The 19,902-nt window shown below is 36.9% G+C and overlaps 1 protein-coding gene across 1 annotated transcript in view; it reads right to left on the reverse strand.

Moving 5' to 3' along the window:
* NAALADL2 (N-acetylated alpha-linked acidic dipeptidase like 2) overlaps positions 1–19,327 on the reverse strand; it is a 1,154,148-nt gene extending 1,134,821 nt beyond the window's left edge. Inside the window, exon 1 of the mRNA XM_055569015.1 lies at positions 18,935–19,327. Coding sequence (XP_055424990.1) covers positions 18,935–18,977 — 43 coding nt within the window. The 5' untranslated portion in view covers positions 18,978–19,327. The remainder of the gene's footprint in view (positions 1–18,934) is intronic.
* Positions 19,328–19,902: the final 575 nt, after the last annotated feature.

Consider the following 19,902-nt stretch of genomic DNA (forward strand, 5'->3'; position numbering starts at 1 on the left):
ACCACATTAACAAATTGAAAAATAAAAACCATATGATTATCTCAATAGATGCAGAGAAAGCCTTTGACAAAATTCAACATCCATTTATGATAAAAACTCTCCAGAAAGCAGGAATAGAAGGAACATACCTCAACATAATAAAGCTATATATGACAAACCCACAGCAAACATTATCCTCAATGGTGAAAAATTGAAAGCATTTCCTCTAAAGTCAGGAACAAGACAAGGGTGCCCACTTTCACCATTACTATTCAACATAGTTTTGGAAGTTTTGGCCACAGCAATCAGAGCAGAAAAAGAAATAAAAGGAATCCAAATTGGAAAAGAAGAAGTAAAGCTCTCACTATTTGCAGATGACATGATCCTCTACATAGAAAACCCTAAAGACTCCACCAGAAAATTACTTGAACTAATCAATGACTATAGTAAAGTTGCAGGATATAAAATCAACACACAGAAATCCCTTGCATTCCTATACACTAATAATGAGAAAACAGAGAAATTAAGGAAACAATTCCATTCACCATTGCAACGGAAAGAATAAAATACTAAAGACCTATATATAGAAAACTATAAAACACTGGTGAAAGAAATCAAAGAGGACACTAACAGATGGAGAAATATACCATGTTCATGGATTGGAAGAATCAATATAGTGAAAATTAGTATACTACCCAAAGCAATCTATAGATTCAATGCAATCCCCATCAAGCTACCAACAGTATTCTTCACAGAGCTAGAACAAATAATTTCACAATTTGTATGGAAATACAAAAAAACCTCGAATAGTCAAAGCGATCTTGAGAAAGAAGAATGGAACTGGAGGAATCAACCTGCCTGACTTCAGGCTATACTACAATGCTACAGTCATCAAGACAGTATGGTACTGGCACAAAGACAGAAATATAGATCAATGGAACAAAATAGAAAGCCCAGAGATAAATCCACGCACATATGGACACCTTATCTTTGACAAAGGAGGCAAGAATATACAATGAATTAAAGACAATCTCTTTAACAAGTGGTGCTAGGAAATCTAGTCAACCACTTGTAAAAGAATGAAACTAGAACACTTTCTAGCACCATACACAAAAATAAACTCAAAATGGATTAAAGATCTAAACGTAAGACCAGAAACTATAAAACTCCTAGAGGAGAACATAGGCAAAACACTCTCTGACATACATCACAGCAGGATCCTCTATGACCCACCTCCCACAATATTGGAAATAAAAGCAAAAATAAACAAATGGGACCTAATTAACCTTAAAAGCTTCTGCACATCAAAGGAAACTATTAGCAAGGTGAAAAGACAGCCTTCAGAATGGGAGAAGATAATAGCAAATGAAGCAACTGACAAACAACTAATCTCGAGAATATACAAGCAACTCCTACAGCTCAACTCCAGAAAAATAAATGACCCAATCAAAAAATGGGCCCAAGAACTAAATAGACATTTCTCCAAAGAAGACATACAGATGGCTAACAAACACATGAAAAGATGCTCAACATCACTCATTATCAGAGAAATGCAAATCAAAACCACTATGAGGTACCATTTCACACCAGTCAGAATGGCTGCGATCCAAAAGTCTACAAGCAATAAATGCTGGAGAGGGTGTGGAGAAAAGGGAACCCTCTTCCACTGTTGGTGGGAATGCAAACTAGTACAGCCACTATGGAGAACAGTGTGGAGATTCCTTAAAAAACCAGAAATAGAACTGCCTTATGACCCAGCAATCCCACTGCTGGGCATACACACTGAGGAAACCAGAAGGGAAAGAGACACGTGTACCCCAATGTTCATCGCAGCACTGTTTATAATAGCCAGGACATGGAAGCAACCTAGATGTCCATCAGCAGATGAATGGATAAGAAAGCTGTGGTACATATACACAATGGAGTATTACTCAGCCATTAAAAAGAATACATTTGAATCAGTTCTAATGAGGTGGATGAAACAGGAGCCTATTATACAGAGTGAAGTAAGCCAGAAAGAAAAACACCAATACAGTATACTAACACATATATATGGAATTTAGAAAGATGGTAACAATAACCCTGTGTACGAGACAGCAAAAGAGACACTGATGTATAGAACAGTCTTATGGACTCTGTGGGAGAGGGAGAGGGTGGGAAGATTTGGGAGAATGGCATTGAAACATGTAAAATATCATGTATGAAACGAGTTGCCAGTCCAGGTTCGATGCACGATACTGGATGCTTGGGGCTGGTGCACTGGGACGACCCAGAGGGATGGTATGGGGAGGGAGGAGGGAGGAGGGTTCAGGATAGGGAACACATGTATACCTGTGGTGGATTCATTTTGATATTTGGCAAAACTAATACAATTATGTAAAGTTTAAAAATAAAATTAAAAAAATAAAATAAAAATAAAATCTACTCTCTTCACTGTTGCTCTTTGGTTATTTTGAAAATTAGTAAGCAAGGCAATGACACTCATATTAAGCTTATTTTATTAACATGTAAAGTAATTTAGGCATCCTAGAAGTAGAGAAAGGTCCATACCAAGGGCTGTGCTCTTAAAATGAATAGGATGACACTGGAATTCTTTTCCAATCATGAATTTTAACAAACCAGACTCTCTGTCCTCCTGACAGCTGAATGAGTTGTTCAGCAGTCAAAAACTCCCATCACCCAAGACAGATGCTTATTACATCTACTCAAATAAATAGGAAATTTGTAAAATATTTAAGTAGCAAAAAATATACCTTACATTTGCAATGTACCTCGCTTACATAGACTCCTAGTCAAGGTTATTTTTCCTGGGTATTCACCTTCTCAATGGTGCTTTTATATGCATATAGATTGTCCTTATAGCCCAGAACCCTAGGTACAATCTCTTGAGGCCAGCACTTGCCGTGACATGTCATTCATATAAAACATTGCAGTCATATCACACATGTTTTGTCAACCTGTACAATCTTAATCACTTTGCTGTGCACCTGCTGCAATGCAGCCTGTCAATTTGCAGGAAAGGGGAACAGGAATCCCCATGTTGCTTTCTTGTCCACTATGCAAGTACTTTAACTTGGCATATTAAGTACCAGTAGGGGAGACTGAAATCAAGAGGCAATGATATTCTGTTCTCGGGTTACGAGCAAACTGGTGAAGAAAATCTGATGCTTTCCACAACAGCAACTCACCTCAACTGTGGTTAACATCTTTGATGTGTACATAGGCTCACTGGCAATCTGGCAAATAGGCACAAAGCTAAAAATAGCTCTAGACATTGCTTGTGAGAAGAAAATGAGGTGACTTAATAAAATTCCTAGGATCAGTACCTTGCATATGGTAGCCTTCATATATCTTCTTTTTTATATATTTTTCATTGACAGATAGTTGCTTTACAATATTGTGTTGGTTTCTGCCATACATCAATATCAATCAGCCATAGGTATACATATGTTTCCTCTCTCCTGAAGCTTTCTCTCACCTATCACCCCATTCCACCCCTCTAGGTTGTCACAGAGCCCTGAATATATCTTCTTTTAAAAATATGAACTATTACAAAATGCCTAAATCCCATGATTTAATGATTGTTCAAAGACACTAAACTGGCTAAGCACCTTGATGGTTTAGTCACTAGGTCATGTCCAACTCTTGTGACCCCATGGATTGTAGCCTGCCAGGCTCCTCTGTCTATGGGATTTCCCCAGGCAAGAATACTGGAGTGGATTGCCAGTTCCTTCTCCAGGGGATATTTCTGATCTAGGAATTGAACCCAGGTCTCTTACATTGCAGGCAGATTCTTTACTGATTGGGCTCATATATAATAAATATATATCCTTGGAGAAAGTTATAAAGTGGATGAAAGACTTTACACCTGCCATTGGATTCTCTCTTCAATGTCCAAAATTAAAAGAAAAAATAAATCCCATTTTGTAAATTTTGCTTATACCTGCCATGGCTAAAAATGCACTGCTTATTGTCTATATTTATTAGATTATACCCTTAATATGGGTCTTCCCAGTTGCTCAGGGGCAAAGAATATACCTGTATTGCAGGAGCCTCATGTTTGATCCCTGGGTTGGGAAGATGCCCTGGAGGAGGGCATGGCAATCCACTTCAGTATTCTTGCCTGGAGAATCCCATGGACAGAGGAGCCTGGCAGGAGAGCCTGGCAGGTTCCAGAACACAGGGTTGCGAAGAGTCAGGCATAATTGAAGCAACTGAGCATGCACATGCACGTATCCTTAATATGTGAAAAAGTTTCAATGAAAGCTGGATGACAGCCCCTAAATTGAAGAATAGTTGGAAAAAATAGCACTTTTTTTCATAAAATACAGACTTGTGTATTATATTCAAGAGTTATAATTTGAGTTGTAGCTTTATATTTTATATTTTTAGTTTTAGCTTTATAAAACTAAATAAAATAATGCTAACCACTGCATCCAGAACCAATATTAAAGGCATTAGATACATGGAATATTTAACAGATTCTTTAAACAATGTATTTAATTACATTGTGGGTTAGAAAGAAATGGGTAGGGAAGGAATAGATGAAAATTATATTCATTTATTCCTACTGTGAAGATGTAGGGGATACCTCTGCATTGGCAAGAAAAGTCAATACAGATTCCCTGCTGATATGTTCAAAATAGCATCTTTAATGGCTAGGGTTAGAAACATATTGAGGCCCCCAAACTGACCAAAGAAGGCATTGTAGTATCAAAGCTAAATGACCATATCTTTAATTAGATTCTGAAATTCAAGAGGGAGTAATTATAGAAGTTTTATCCGAGAATTCTCAAGATTCATAAACAATATATTTATATATATATAAACTTTTTTTCTCTTTTTTTGTATTATCACTGTGTAGCATCTTCCATCGGAGAAGGCAATGGCACCCCACTCCAGTACTTTTTTGCCTGGAAAATCCCATGGACGGAGAAGCCTGGTAGGCTGCGGTCCATGGGGTCGCTAGAGTTGGACACGACTGAGCGACTTCACTTTCACTTTTCACTTTTATGCATTGGAGAAGGAAATGGCCACTCACTCCAGTGTTCTTGCCTGGAGAATCCCAGGGACGGGGAAGCCTGGTGGGCTGCCGTCTATGGGGTCGCACAGAGTCCGACACGACTGAGGCGACTTAGCAGCAGCAGCATCTTCCATAGCAGACTATGAGTTGCTGTGGTCCATGACTTTGTGAATTTAGCTTCAGGAGATCCTAACACTATTTCTGGTACTGTGAGTTGCTATGGTCCATGACTTACTGAATTTAGCTTCAATAGCTCCTAACACTACGTCTGGTACATTATCGTATGTCAATAAATGGTTTTGTTGTTAACATATTCATCGAGAATTTATTTTTAAAATATATTTATTTTCAATTGGAGGACAAATATTCTACAATATTGTGTTGGTTTCTGCCATATATTAACATGAGTCAGCTATATATATATATATATATATATATATATATATATCCTCTTCCTCTTGAACCTCCCTAATAAATAGCTGTTTTATGAATAAATCATAATACTAAATTTGATATGTTTAAACTTAAACATAAACCTACTTTAAATGCTCTAAACATGCAAGAATTTTCAACTTGCCAAAAATGGCAGCTCAAGGAATCTATATTATTTCACAAGTCAGACAGACCTGAGTTTGAATCCCAACTCTACCACTTAGTTACTGACAGAATTACTTAACTTGGCTGAGCCTTCTATAAAATGGGGACCCATTTTCACCTGGTGGATGTAGGCTTCAATCTGGCCATACAAGTAAAGTGTTTATAGCAATGCCCATCCCCTAATAAAAGTTCGACACACAGTAACTAGTCTCTCCTCCTCCCCTCCCTCTCCTCCTCCTCTCCTTCATCATCATCATAGCTGTTAGATATCTCTTTAGTTTTAACAGAATGGATGTTTTTACCCATTTTACTGATTTGATGATTTTAAAATGTGAAATAATTACTTATAAAATGATAATCACAATGTTCAGTACTCTATATAAGTTTTGGAGAAACTTACATGTGTTAAGTTTAAGCTTTTTTTTTTTTTTTTTTTCCTGAGTAGGCCCTCCTATTTCTGAATTAAAATATTAGAAATTACCAAGAATACTACTAGTGAGGAGCTTTTTCTTAAACAAGTAATGTGATATATTCCTGAACTCAATTGTTCCTAGTTTCCAGCAGAAAGATGTTTAGAGACGATAATCTTAGCTTTTAAGTTACTCACATATAACCAAAATATATCCTTTACTGTACCTTTGATTTCCCTGAAATTCTTCATTTTTAGTCTCTATGGCATTCTTTCACTGGCTACAGAACAAGAAACAACTTTCTGATGCCAGATGCTGAAGATCAATAGCTATTTCCCAAAGTTTATAGCATAATTAAAATGTGTAACAGGAATAATTTTCTCTTCAAACCCTAAGGCTAGGCCTAGAATTATTGACTAAGTCAAACTTATGTGGTATAACATTTTTTATTATGTTTATAGATAATATAAAAGAGTTTATGGCTTTTACATGTAATTTGTTAAGTTAGAAACACTGAAGAGGAAATATTCCCTACATCAGCAAACCATCAACTGCTTAAAAACCTCTTTAAGGTATATTTTGTAGAGTTAGGTCTATATTCTTTTATACTAGTTTGTGGTCACCTAAGACTTCAAACTGAAGGTTAATGGTCAAAACATTCTTGAATTTAGTAGAACCTGTTTATCACAAACAACTTCTTCAGAGCTTTATCACCTTCAATAAAAGTGCCAGGAATGTAGGCATGATGGAAATATCACAAGGATATGAGGGTAGTTAGGACAAGAGGAATCATGATGTACCCAAACATAAAACACTATGGGTAGAAATGATGTAATGTGATTTCTTGTGAAATATGCTATCCATAGAAGATGTATCAGCTATAGAATGGACTCTTCAGTAACAAAAAATTAACAGTCACTAATTTTTGCATATGGATATAAACTGTGAATATTTGAAAATTCTACTTAGACAGCCTTTTTTTAAGTAGCTCTATTTAAAACAGCACTTACTCCTGGGCAAGGCAGCAGTAAGAAAGCAATAGAGTCATGTATATCCTAGATTTAGATTCTAGCTTTGCTTCTTCCTGATATTGATTAAATATCCAGTTATATTATTATTTTAATTATTATTAATGATAATAACATAATCATACAAACACTGATGTGAATTACTAATTACCCAAGAGTCTTGAAATCTTTGAGTGAATAAACATTGATCTCAACCTCCTTTTGCTTTCTTCAAAGTTAAATGGAAGTGTGTTCCCCTCATTCCAAAGTCCCATATATATCTCACTTCTTACTATATGACCAGCAGTATATATGGGTGCTTTGCAAATGTTGCTTCCCAGGTGGCTCAGTGGTAAAGTATCCACCTGTCAATGCAGGAGCCACAGGAGATGTAAGTTCAATCCCTGAGTAGGGGAGATCTCCTGGGGGAGGAAATGGCAACTCAAGCCAGTATTCTTGCCAGGAAAATCACATGGACAGAAGAATATGGCAGGCCGCAGTCCAGGGTGTTGCGAAAGGTTGGACATGACTGAATGACTGAGCGCATACACACACACATGCATTGCAAATGTTACGTAGATAAGAAGATACCACTATTCCACTATTAAAGTTGATTTGCAGTCAAGGCTGGGTGTTTCATTGCTTTTCAAAAGCTGGATGGATTTGTAGTGAAATGTGCTCTCTTCTAGTTCTGCCTAGAGCAGCAGCATGCAATCTGAAGAAAACTAGCTGGAGTAGGCTTATTGGGTATGCTAAATGATGTTATTCCAGAATAACAATCTCTAGCTAAATCTGTAGACAAGCCAATAAAACGCACACACTCACTCTCATGGAAACTCACTCATGTCTCTGTGAAAACTTGCTTAATAATCAGCCTGCATTTTTTTTTTTCCTGTTGCTTTCCCACATTCCCCAACACTATCTCATGTCTAACTTTGCTGAAGCTGCTTCTGGCCAATCCTTTTATTTATCTTTCATGGATTCAACATCCCACACCCAGCTCCACCCTAACTCTTGGCTGGTAGAATTCATCCCTTACTGCAAAGATCCAGGCCACTGGCATGAGTTCCATCACCCACTTTTCTCTGTAAGTCAGGGAATCTGTCATTACCCTCGCCCTTAATTCCTTATAGAATGCTGCTCTCTATGATTCAAATCCCCATCTTCATTGGACATACTTCTATTTTAACACCTTCGTCCTCTCCATCACTGATACTATTCCCTCATGTGCAAATGTGGGAAACTGAAAGCTACGTTTACCTCACAGAAGTGTTGTAATGTAGACTACTGTCTTTGTCCACTCTTCTTTCTCCAACTCCTAAACAATGGCCATTTCTGAGGCTATAACTATTGAACTTCTGCTATTTTAAGCTCTTTATGGTTTCTAATTTTGTCTTCTCCTTTCACCTCATTCCTGATCATTTTCAAACTGTTTCTTCCTCAAGTTTCACCTTAATTCCAGGGTTGAATCACCAAATCCTAGCCACTTGACTATTCCATACAGAAACCACACCTCCCCCACTGTGCATTTCCCCCCAAAGTTCTGTCATCTGTATTTTCTCTCTCTCCTATGACCCCATGTCAGTTTCTTTCATTACTACCTGGATTTAGATTTCAGTGTTTGCTAGACTCTATGATCTGTCTTTTTACTTAAACTCTCATCTTTGTACAATATCACTTATCCAAAATGTCCCCTATGACTTAAGTTTTAATAATTTCCAACCTCTTACCCCAATCTTAGTTCTCTTCCTCAAGGCCTAGTGTCATTTTCACAGTTTAAGTCCTGGACATTTTCATTAAACTTATGGTATAAAATTATCTTTGGTTAAAGTAGTCTCATATTTCACCTCCACTAAACTATTCCCCATCCTCTACTCCCTAAATCTGTTAACAATACTACTCTCTCTGTCACCTAGGCCAGAAACCCAGTTTTTACAATCTTTTCCTTCTTCAGCATTTAGTACAAGCAAACACCAATTTAACCTCAAGTATCTTTCACATTTTTTAAATCAAATCCCATCATTATCACATGAACTCAGCTCTCCATCACTGAGATGAAGGACAATGATGAAGATGAATTAGACATAAAGCAGAAGGCAAATACAGTCATATATTTATATTTTTATTTGTTGAGTATATACTCCTCATGAATGGTTATGAAGAGTCAATAAAATAATAAATTTGAGCACTTGAAACAGTCCCTGGCACATAGTATACATTTAAATGTTTTCATCCATGAGCACCATCATCACCATAGTTTTTCATACTTGGACTCTCTGAGAGCTCATCTCAGTAAACTCAACCAAGCTCACTTCAAGAATCAGAGGAAATGAAAATGAACAATACTCTGCTCCCCATATCCTAGAATAAACTCTATGTCAACTAACATTCTGGAATAAAGGTCTCTTTCAATTTTAACATGTTTCTGTCCTTTTGTCTTTTTTTTTTTTTTTTTTTTTGGTTAAGTCTTCCTGTTTTATCCTGCTTTGTATTTACCATGCTAATGTTGCTACCTTATGCTTAACTAATTTTAATGTTAGAACGAATACAAACTGGCTAGACACAAATATTTTGCATTTACGGTTGCTTTTTCTGAGCACATGAAACTTATACTTGTTGAAAAATGCAGTACATGTTAGCCATGGTTCTAAGCTAAAGATACAACCACCCACGGTCTTTTATTTCAAAGAGGGTACATTTTATTGCAGGTAAGTGCTTCCCTGGTGGCTCAGATGGTAACGCGTATGCCTGCAATGCAGGAGACCTGGGTTCAATCCCTGGGTCAGGAAGATCCCCTGGAGAAATAAATGGCAATACACTCCAGTACTCTTGCATGGAAAACCACGGATGGAGGAGCCTAAGTGGGCTACAGTCCATGGGGTCGCAAAGAGTCAGACACGACTAAGCAACTTCACTTTTTTCTTTCTTTCTTTAGGCAATAAAGAAATACACCCTCACCACTAAAAAAATGGCTCCTGGTAAGATATTTAAAATCAGTCATTAAGACAGAGACGGGCTACTTTAGTTTGTGAGGCTACAGAAGTTATCACTGAGATGATATTTAACCTGATGATTGAATGACAAGAAGGAACAAACTGTAGAAAGTTCAGCAGACATTACCAATAGGCAGAAGTCTTATTGGGAATTAGCTTAGTATATTTGTTGGAGGGGAAGAGAAAAAGAGGGAAGGCCAAGATTATTGTGAGATTCAAATAAGCTTAGTAAATTTCCACTTGAATTTAGTACCTAATGAGTATTAGGATTTTTGTTTTATATGTAGTATGAAAATGAATTATTTACTAACTCATCAACTTGTGAAAATGAAAAATTCATGTGAAGATATCCTTTCCAGAACCTTTTATTAATCAACATTATTGTGAATTTATTGTTATGTAAAAGTATTTTAATAACTATAACTCAGGAATTTATCAATTCCTAAAAATATAAACAATATTATAAGTCTTATAATCTAGAAAAAAAGATGATGCCTAAAAGACATCTATAGAAGTCAAATGATAAACTGAGAAGAACAAATTTTTTTTAAAAGACTAAACATGAACATAAAACTATGATGAGAACTCAGATTCAAGGATGAAAAACATTACTATTTTATTAAATTTTCTTCATTTATTCCTCAAATTACTATTTTACCTACATGGAAAAGAAAAACTCAAAGCAACATTATTACCTCATTGTACCTGAAGTTTACATATTGAAGTTTTTAAAGTAGGTTTATAATGCACCATGAATATTATCAATATCAACATGTCTTTCTTTCTTCTTAATTTCTATCCCTGCCCTACCTGCCACCCATGGCTCCAGTGCCAAATCTGTTACAGTGACTATACTAAACCTTTCATTAACCAACATGAACACATAACCCATAGAAAATCCACTCCAGGACAGACACTTCCATAAGACAATGCACTTATAAAATATATATAGCAGCTTAATTTTCACAAATTATTTAACACCATTTTGAATTATGTTTACTTATTTGTATCCTATTTCATAGTATGGGCCCTCCTGCCCTCTGGCATATGGTTCCAAATCCAGTTCCAACATCAGATTATGTAGTACTATAGTTCCACATATAAGTAGACCTGTGCAGTTCAAACCCATGTTGTTTAACAGTCCACCATAGTAATTTTTGGAAAATCTTTTTTTGTTTTCAATAAGAGTGGAAACCAAAGCAAGTAAATACATGGATAGATACAACTCTATGATTGTCTCTATTTGTTTGCCAGGAAAAAGTTTCTTTCTTCTGCCATTTATTCTGGCCAGAATCAGTTCACATTAGATCTCTTCTGTGAAAGAAGAGGAATTCTGTCTATGAATTCCTAGATTTCTCTATAAATTCCCAGATACGTGTCTGTGGTTATAGCAATACCATGAACTGGCAAGACTGGAAGCAACTTCCTCCTTTTGTGGCAAAGTATAATTCTTGATCTCCGAAACCTACCACCAAGAAATGTGGATGTGATGAAAATTTGCTCAAGCTTTATCAATAGTTTTAAGAAAACATAGGCTCTGGACAAGGGAATGGCAACCCACTCCAGCATTCCTGCCTGGAGAATCCCCATGGACAGAGAAGAGTAGCCTGGTGGCTACAGTTCATGGGGCCGCAGAGAGTCAGACACGAGTGAGCGACTAAGCACAAGAACACACAGGACTTGTCTGTGACTGTATTAAAGGTCCATACTCAAAGAGGAAATAAAGCACAGTGACCCTTCAATCCTCTCTGCTTCTCATGCTCTGATTGCAAAGGAAATCACTTTTGAGAAACCGAAAAAATCACTGAGATGAAATGATTTCAAAACTATAAACAATTATTGAAGTGAATCATTCACCAAGGTCTGAAGTCACATGGCAAAGTTGATCATGTTGTTTAATAGGTGTTCATGTATGTCTTTTGTGTGTTTATATGAATTGTATTAAATTCAATAGTTGACTTTTCAAAACAATTCTCTTTCAAGCTCTTTTAGTAGACAAGATTTTACACCAATCCTCTACCTCACACTCAATTTTTTAGTGCACAATATACAACTTGCATTACATTGATCAGAGATTTAAAGAGAATAGGTGAATTTCAGTATAAATTTTCAGCATAAATATAACAGCATTTATAAATGTGCCTTCCAAAGTGTTCAACTCTGGAGATGGTTAAACATATCAATAGAACAATAAAATAGCCTGTCAAATAAAAATATTTACCCATACTCTTTCTGAAGAGTTTAGAAGCTCAAAGGATCAGCTAAAGTTCAATGCCCTTTTATGTGTTTTGAACCTGATCACATTTTATTCGCAATCTTATCAGCATCTCATTTTTCCCTCACTGATGTATCAAGTGTAATGCGCGCCAATAATGTCAAGTACATGCTTGGTTAATAACCCTCCCCCCAAAAAAGCTGTGATACAAAGAAATTTGGCTTACTGTACTACTCAATTAGCTAAATTTGTCTAAACTCTTTCCAAAATCTAGAGAACAGGCATAGAATGGAATAATTACATGGTGTTTATACATGTATAATCATCAGATTATTACTGCACGCTTAGTTTCATTTCTTTAAGAAAAAGAAAGTAGATTCAAAGACAGCTCCAGCCTTTTAAATATATGGAACACATTTTAATTGCATTATTAATAATAATGTTTAAATAATCAAGTCATCCTGTAGGTGTATATCACCTTTTCTTCAAGAAGGTTTTATAGTAACTTTAATAGAAACTTAAAATGTTTCCCTTTAAAACAATTTCAGTGCCATAAAGTATCATTTAAATTAAGGGGATTAAACTTTGCATTTCAGATCATTTCAGTCTAAGAACAAACTAAATTTCAGAGTGTCTGAGTATTGGTTTTTCCCCAAAAGCAGGTCTTAACTGAGTTCTACATTATTAATTGTTTTTATTATGTTTCATTCAAATATGTCACTTGCTGTTTTATTTCTAAGAAGGTAAAGATCCTATTTCCATTTAGAAAGACAAGAGAAAAGAGCTTCTCAGTGCAGTTATGTCAACTTTCTTGTTGTTGTTTATTCACTAAGTCATGTCCAACTCTTTAAGACCCCATGGACTTCATAGCCTGCCAGGCTCCACTGTCCACGGAATTTCCCAGGCAAGAATACTGGATTGGGTTGCCATTTCCTTCTACAGGGGATCTTCCAGACCCAGATACCGAACCCACATCCCCTGCATTGGCAGGCAGATAGATTGTTTACCACTGAGCCACCAGGGAGGCCCCGTTAACTTCCTTAACTATTTCTTATATCTGACTTTGGAGTTCATATTCTAATCTTATTTGCCTGTCCCAAGGGTTCTTTGCCTTGTACTTCTGAAAAATACCCAAGCCATACATTTTTGCCTACATACTTTGGTCAGACTCACCTGGGATTTCATGCTTTGACATTCTCTACAATTTTATTTCCTCCAGTTATGCTTGATTTCATCCTTAGATTATAAGACCTCTCCAGCAAAACTTCTGGAAGTTTCAACTCGAAAATGTCCTGTTACCTCAATATCTAAATTTCAAAGTATCTCAAATCTACCAACCTCTCACTCAGAGCAACTGAAAGCTTCCTCCAGGAATGCAAATAGTTAAACAAGAGCTCTATGCACTTGTCATAAATGAAAATGCTATTAAAATTCGAGTGGGTTGGAAGGAAGATTCACAAACTGGTGAGTTCTCTTTGGGGTTTTAAAAAGATTTCAAAGCACTCACAGGCATGGTTTATGATGATGAATGTGAGATACTTTTCCCACCACAGAAAATAAACAGACACACCAAACCAGTCTAACTGGTTGGGGTATACAGTACTGCTGCCCTTGGGCTGCAACTTAGAAACACAGACAGAAGCACAGACACTAAGGCATCTTCCCACCTGGATTTTTTTCTTATACTAGCCAGATACAAAGAGTATAATTCCTAAAGAAATGGCTGAATCACGGAGAAACATTTTTTGCATGTGCTTATGGAATTTCAAGCCAATTCCTCCTTGTGATGAAACTTAATATATGTCTCAAGAGCCTAAGTTACTTTTATGTAGTCAAGAGAATACCCAAGCCTGGATGCCTGGATGGAGCAAACATTTAAAAGCCGGGCTGAATACTGGATGGTGATTTACAGGTCATACCACAGAGGCTGAAAGATGTCAATATGGAAAGCATTTTTAAGCCGAAATTTCCTTCTCTAAAAAGTAAATACTCCTAGAAAACAATGTGCCAAATCCCTCCATCAAATTATAGGATTTAGGCAGCTAGGGTGGAGACTTGGGTTTTGGCAACTGCTTCTGAGGAACTGAGAACAATTTTTGTACCTACAAAGGATCTCTATTCCTCTACAAAGTAAAAATTTTGGACTTAAGATCCTCTATACTCCCTCTCTACCTTGAAAATGTTAATATTCTACAGATTTCTTTACCCTGGTTCTGACAGCCAGATTCTCCCTCAGAGGTTTGGTGGAAGAACGGTCTCTGCTGACAGCTACCTATAACTGCCCTTGCATTTGAAAGGGTCTAGCCAAACTTCTGAACTTAGAAACAGCTTTTCCACAGAGTTCTAGTCTTTTGTAGCCTTTAGAATAAGGGGTTCTTAACCTAGAGAACAAAGAACTGAGGTAGGAAGAAGGACTTTAATTAGAAGGTGTTCAAAAACATCCAAGCAGCTGATAAGCAGGCAGCTTGAGAGAAAAGGGTATGTTAAATAGCTCAGAGGAAACTCCATTCAAAGAGACCCCTCTCACAAGGTTGTTCTGGCACTGAACTCAAGAGATTTCTGTTATTCAAATAATTCCAAGGATAAACCATATCCTTTACAAAGGGCTTCCCTGGTAGCTCAGTGGTGAAGAATCTGCCTGACAATGCAGCCCACATGGGTTCCATCCCTGGGTTGGAAAGATCCCCTGGAAAAAGAAATGGCAACCCACTCCAGTATTCTTGCTGAGAATCCAATGGATAGAGGAGCCTGGCAGGCTACATACAGTCCAAGGAGTTGCAAAAGAGCTGGACATGACTGAGTGACTAAACAACAATCCTTTACAAAGAGGCAGGTGGCCTTGGACATGTTTGACCAAGGAAAAGGAGAAGAAAAACAAGACCTCGTGGGACTGAATTCCTTATGTAGGAGGGAGTCAGCAGATGAGGAACACAGCTGAGCCTTGAGAGATTATTCCTCTGACCCACCATTTTTTTAAAACAATTCTGACTAAGGTCTGCCTTGCCTGTTAATGAGAAGTCTGGGAGAAGCAGAAAATACCTGTACTTCCTGAGAGAGACTAGGTTAGGGTCCCTTACATGCTCAAGGATACCCTTTGGAGAAATCTTGTATGTGTGTGTGTTAGTAGCTTAGTTGTGTCTGACTCTTTGTGAACCTCATGGACTGTAGCCCTCCAGGATCTTCTGTCTATGGAATTCTCCAGCCAAGAATACTGGAGTTGGTAGCCATCCCCATCTCCCCAGGATCTTCCAGACCCAGGGATTGAACCTGGGTCTCCTACATTGCAAGAAACCTTATCCTAAGTCAATTTCCAGATAACTCCTTGCCAAGAAGGGACTTGCCACCATCCTGTCACCTCAGCCATGGCCATTCAGTACTGTCACAGACTGACAATTTGCCACTCAGTGGTACATGTGCTTACAGATATTTTGTAAGGAAATCCTCCTTCCTTTCCTTAGCAAATAACTATGAGAAAAAAGCACTCATCCCTATTCCTGATGCCATATTATTTGTACCTTTTATTTATATTTTCAAAAATTAGAAAACATTTTTTAGTATTCTCTTCAACCCAAGATAATTCTATTTAACGAATCCAGAGAATATTATGGACCTTCATGTATGAAGGTTTTACATAATTGTCTGTTAACTTTATCACTGAGGCTAAAAGGGAGAGATTGCTTCTTAGGTTGGAAACGATAATTGAAATCTATTCACATTAAGCCGAAGATAACTTTGGAAAGATTTCACTCTCATTCAGGAAAAGATAGGTTCCCAATATCATTGGAAACATTAAATGTTGATAGCTTATGGGCTCTTAATCAGGGCATAATCTACCAGCAACTTGGGTATAATAATGGTCAGAGGCTTACAGGATATAGTGCTAAAATGAATAATCGTTGACAATGTCTATGGCTAGCCCTTCAAGATGTGACTAGAGATGGCCCAGTGAGTCTAGATAATCTAGATACATACAGGGGCCTTAGAAAACCATTATTCAAAACACATGATGGAGTTCTAATGATAATCTATCATTTATTAAGTACTTATTATCTTCATAGCCAAAACACTTAAATCATCTATAGGCTAAATGTACAAAACATCCGAATATAGTCATTTCTGTTAGAGAATACTTATTGTGAGCAGAGCTGATTATAAGCAGTATTATTTTAGAGAACTTCAGAATGTTTATAAATGCTGTTAAGTCAAAAGAAAAATTAAACAACATTTCAAAATGCATTTTTCATTTACTTTGGTAATTTTAAAACTCAAGCTCAGATATAAGACTGATTATGGGTCAGGAGGAGAAGGGGATGCCAGAGGATGAGATGGCTAGATGGTATCACCTACTCCATGGACATGAGTTTGGGTGGACTCTGGGAGTTGGTGATGGACAGGGAGGCCTGGCGTGATGCGATTCATGGGGTTGCAAAGAGTTGGACATCACTGAGTGACTGAACTGAACTAAACTGATTGCACAGAAAATAGAATGCTGTTAGAGCAATCCATATGTGAAGACTCCTGGATATATCTTGGTTTGTTTTATAAGATATTAGACAACCTTAGCAAAACCTCTTACCTTTACACACACAAATAAAGGTAAAAAATAACTCCTACTGTGTTTTCCTTTATAATTAAAACAAGATCCAGAAGTAATTTCAAACTAACTGAAGCATCTTGTTTCTCATTAATTCTCACTGATTAATAGGTTCACTGAATAATCTTAAGGCAAATATGTCTGGAATGGAAGCATTTGAACACTCCAAGAAGAGAAATCTGAACTATTTGTAGACCTACCAAGGATGCATTTCAACTCAGATAAGATCAGAAGAGAACACATTCCTTATTTAAAAGTTTAAGCAGAGTGCACAAAGGAAAATACCCCAGGATAGAATTGATCTCACAAGTATTCCCCAGCTACAGAAGCTTTATGAATCAAGGCACACTGTTTTCTAACTCAAACCATGACATTCAAATTATTTACCATAGCTCTTATTTTAAATTGTATGCATGCTCTTCTGATTTGTGCTAATAATTGATTTTGAAAATAATTGGAAAAATCAATATATAGGAGGAAGAGAAATTCACCCTTCTCAAATGGAATGTATTACCAGACTCGTAACAGATATAAAAGGGTCAGGGAAAAAGAGGCGAAAAAACCACAAAACAACAGACAATCTATGCACATTCTGGGACTCTAAAATAAGAAGCAAATATTATTCTGATCCTGACACAAAGAGGGATGATGAGGGGACAGGAGAGCTGCCAGGGTACTCCTCAGTTTATTTCAATCCTGAACACAGACACAGACGATGTACAAGACAGGCTAAGATGGGCTATTCTGGGGGTTCCCAAACAGTCCTACACATCTGACACAAAATTATTATTATATGAACAACTCTAACAACCTAGATGCTTCCTATATACTTTCCCATGGAAAAACATTACAGAAACAGTTAAGGCATATGTTATAATCACATGTATTTTATCTATAAAACACAAATTATTTCATAGAGTTATACTAAATGATTTTTTTTACCTTGCTGCTTTTCTTCAATAGGAAGCATTAAATAACTTTTAAAATTACTCTACGTTAAAGGTACTTTTTAATAGCATTTTACACAGTGTTTCAATTTTTTTTTTTTTTAGGAACTACACAGAAATAGAAATACAATTCTGGGATTTTTAAGCAAAGTAAGTAGAGAAAGGATTAATGAAAATACAGGGAAAAAAAAAGGTATTCTGGAAGATTATTTACCTCTATAAAAATGGGTGATACATGTTTATGACCAAGCACGTCTATGATGGTTTTGTTATCCTCAGATGTTTTACATTTCACGGATATAATTATGTTTTTGGTTACATACACTTAAAGGAAAACAGTAGTTTGAGTATTCTTTTGTTGGTATGCTTCACAAGAACATATTTAAGGAAATAAAAAGGTCATCATCAAGGAGACTTCTTTAAAAAGACCTTGATCAAAATGTCACTAGTAAAGGTGGTAAATAATTAACAAGAGAGTAGACGACTAGAAATCATGGCAACAAATATGCCTTCTGCACTTTTTTTTTTTTTTAAAGAAACGTTCTCACTCAAAAAAGTAGAAAGTGTGAGGCAACTTGTATTTGTTTCTATCAACAAGCCTAGCCACAGTAGCCAGGTCAAGCCAATGTCAATAAAGCCAGTCCCTTTAAAGGACAAAGGTATCTGATAAAGTAAGACCTCTAAAACCAACCACTCTCTCCAACCAGACACTGCCCTCTGAGACTTGTTTTCTACCTTAAAAAAGTGGTAATATTAATTACAAGGACACTTGGCTGAGTAAATCCCAGAGATGGTAAAATTTGATTACAAATAAAAATCTCACAGGCAAGGACAAAAATCAATGTTCTGTCAATACTGGGAAAAGTTTCACATGAAAATGCATTGGAAGTAGGTTGAACCATTCTCCAGCATTATAGCTCAAGTAAGATAAGGTTTTCCCTACTCCACCAAATTTGTGTTTCTGTGTAGGTTGAGTAGTTGAGAAAAACGGACGAGACAGCTGCTTCTTCAGAAACAATCCCCGCTTCTTTCACCACCCTCAAAGCACACCTTGAAACGCAGCAGGGGTGCACGCACACACACCACACATACACACACACACATACACTCTGTAATGGACACCACTTACACATCTGATTGCAACCATTTCAGAGGCTGTTGGCACTTACCTTGCAAAGCCGTATTAGGTAAACTTGCTTCATTCTCTCCCATTTTACTACTTCTGTTTAAAGGGGCCAAGCAGTTTCAGCTGTGTCAGTTACCCTGCAAGCCTGGTGACCTTCTGACTTTCCCCTGTAGTAATGTAACAGTATACTACCTGCTTTCTTCTGTGAATAATTACCATTCTGCTTCCTGAGTTACCTGAGCTTGCAAGACCTGTTTTACTGTGAAGTGAGATCATATCCTTTGATCCAAGGGACTGCTATTAGTGTGTGCTTCACAAAACATGGCTTTGTTTCAATTTTGGTGTTAACTTTAATTCCCTACTTTCGCTTTAGTCCAGAAACTTATCAATACTTCCTGCCAAAAGAGTGTCTGTACTACCACCATGGCATGGAGCAGAGCCAGAGTTTTGTTTGTTTTTTAGTGTTCCCAATCTGCTTATTTTATAGAAATAAAGTAAAATTTAATGTGAATTTTGCAATGTCCATTAAAAAAATATGGGAAAATAAGGAACACCATGGGAATTAGTTATGTGTAGGCTTTGGAGTAGCTCTAGTTCTAGCTGTGCAACTGTAACAAGGAATATAGCTTCCTTGAGACTCAGTTTCCTCAACTGTAAAATGGGGAAAATGCAAAATATCAATTTCAGGAAATAATTATAAAACTGAAAGCAGTAATGTATGACTGTGCTAAACATTGCGAATGGTGGATAATAAACACAACAAGCAACATTTTTCCTCCTCCTTCGTTTCCTCTTCTTCCTTTTCCTCGTACACCCTCTTCCTTCCCTCCCTTCACCCTTCTCTTGTCCCCCTCCTTCTGAACAGAAAGAATGCAGAACCACAGCTCTGATGTCACTGTGTTCTGACATCAGCTGTTACTTACTAACTGAGAAACCTTAAAGAATTGAGTCCATCCACTCTTACAGTGCCTCAAAGTCCTCACTGGTAAAAGAAGGATGCTGATATTTACA

This window comes from Bubalus kerabau, chromosome 2, assembly GCF_029407905.1.
Source record: "Bubalus kerabau isolate K-KA32 ecotype Philippines breed swamp buffalo chromosome 2, PCC_UOA_SB_1v2, whole genome shotgun sequence".
In the NCBI taxonomy this organism is placed as follows: domain Eukaryota; kingdom Metazoa; phylum Chordata; class Mammalia; order Artiodactyla; family Bovidae; genus Bubalus; species Bubalus kerabau.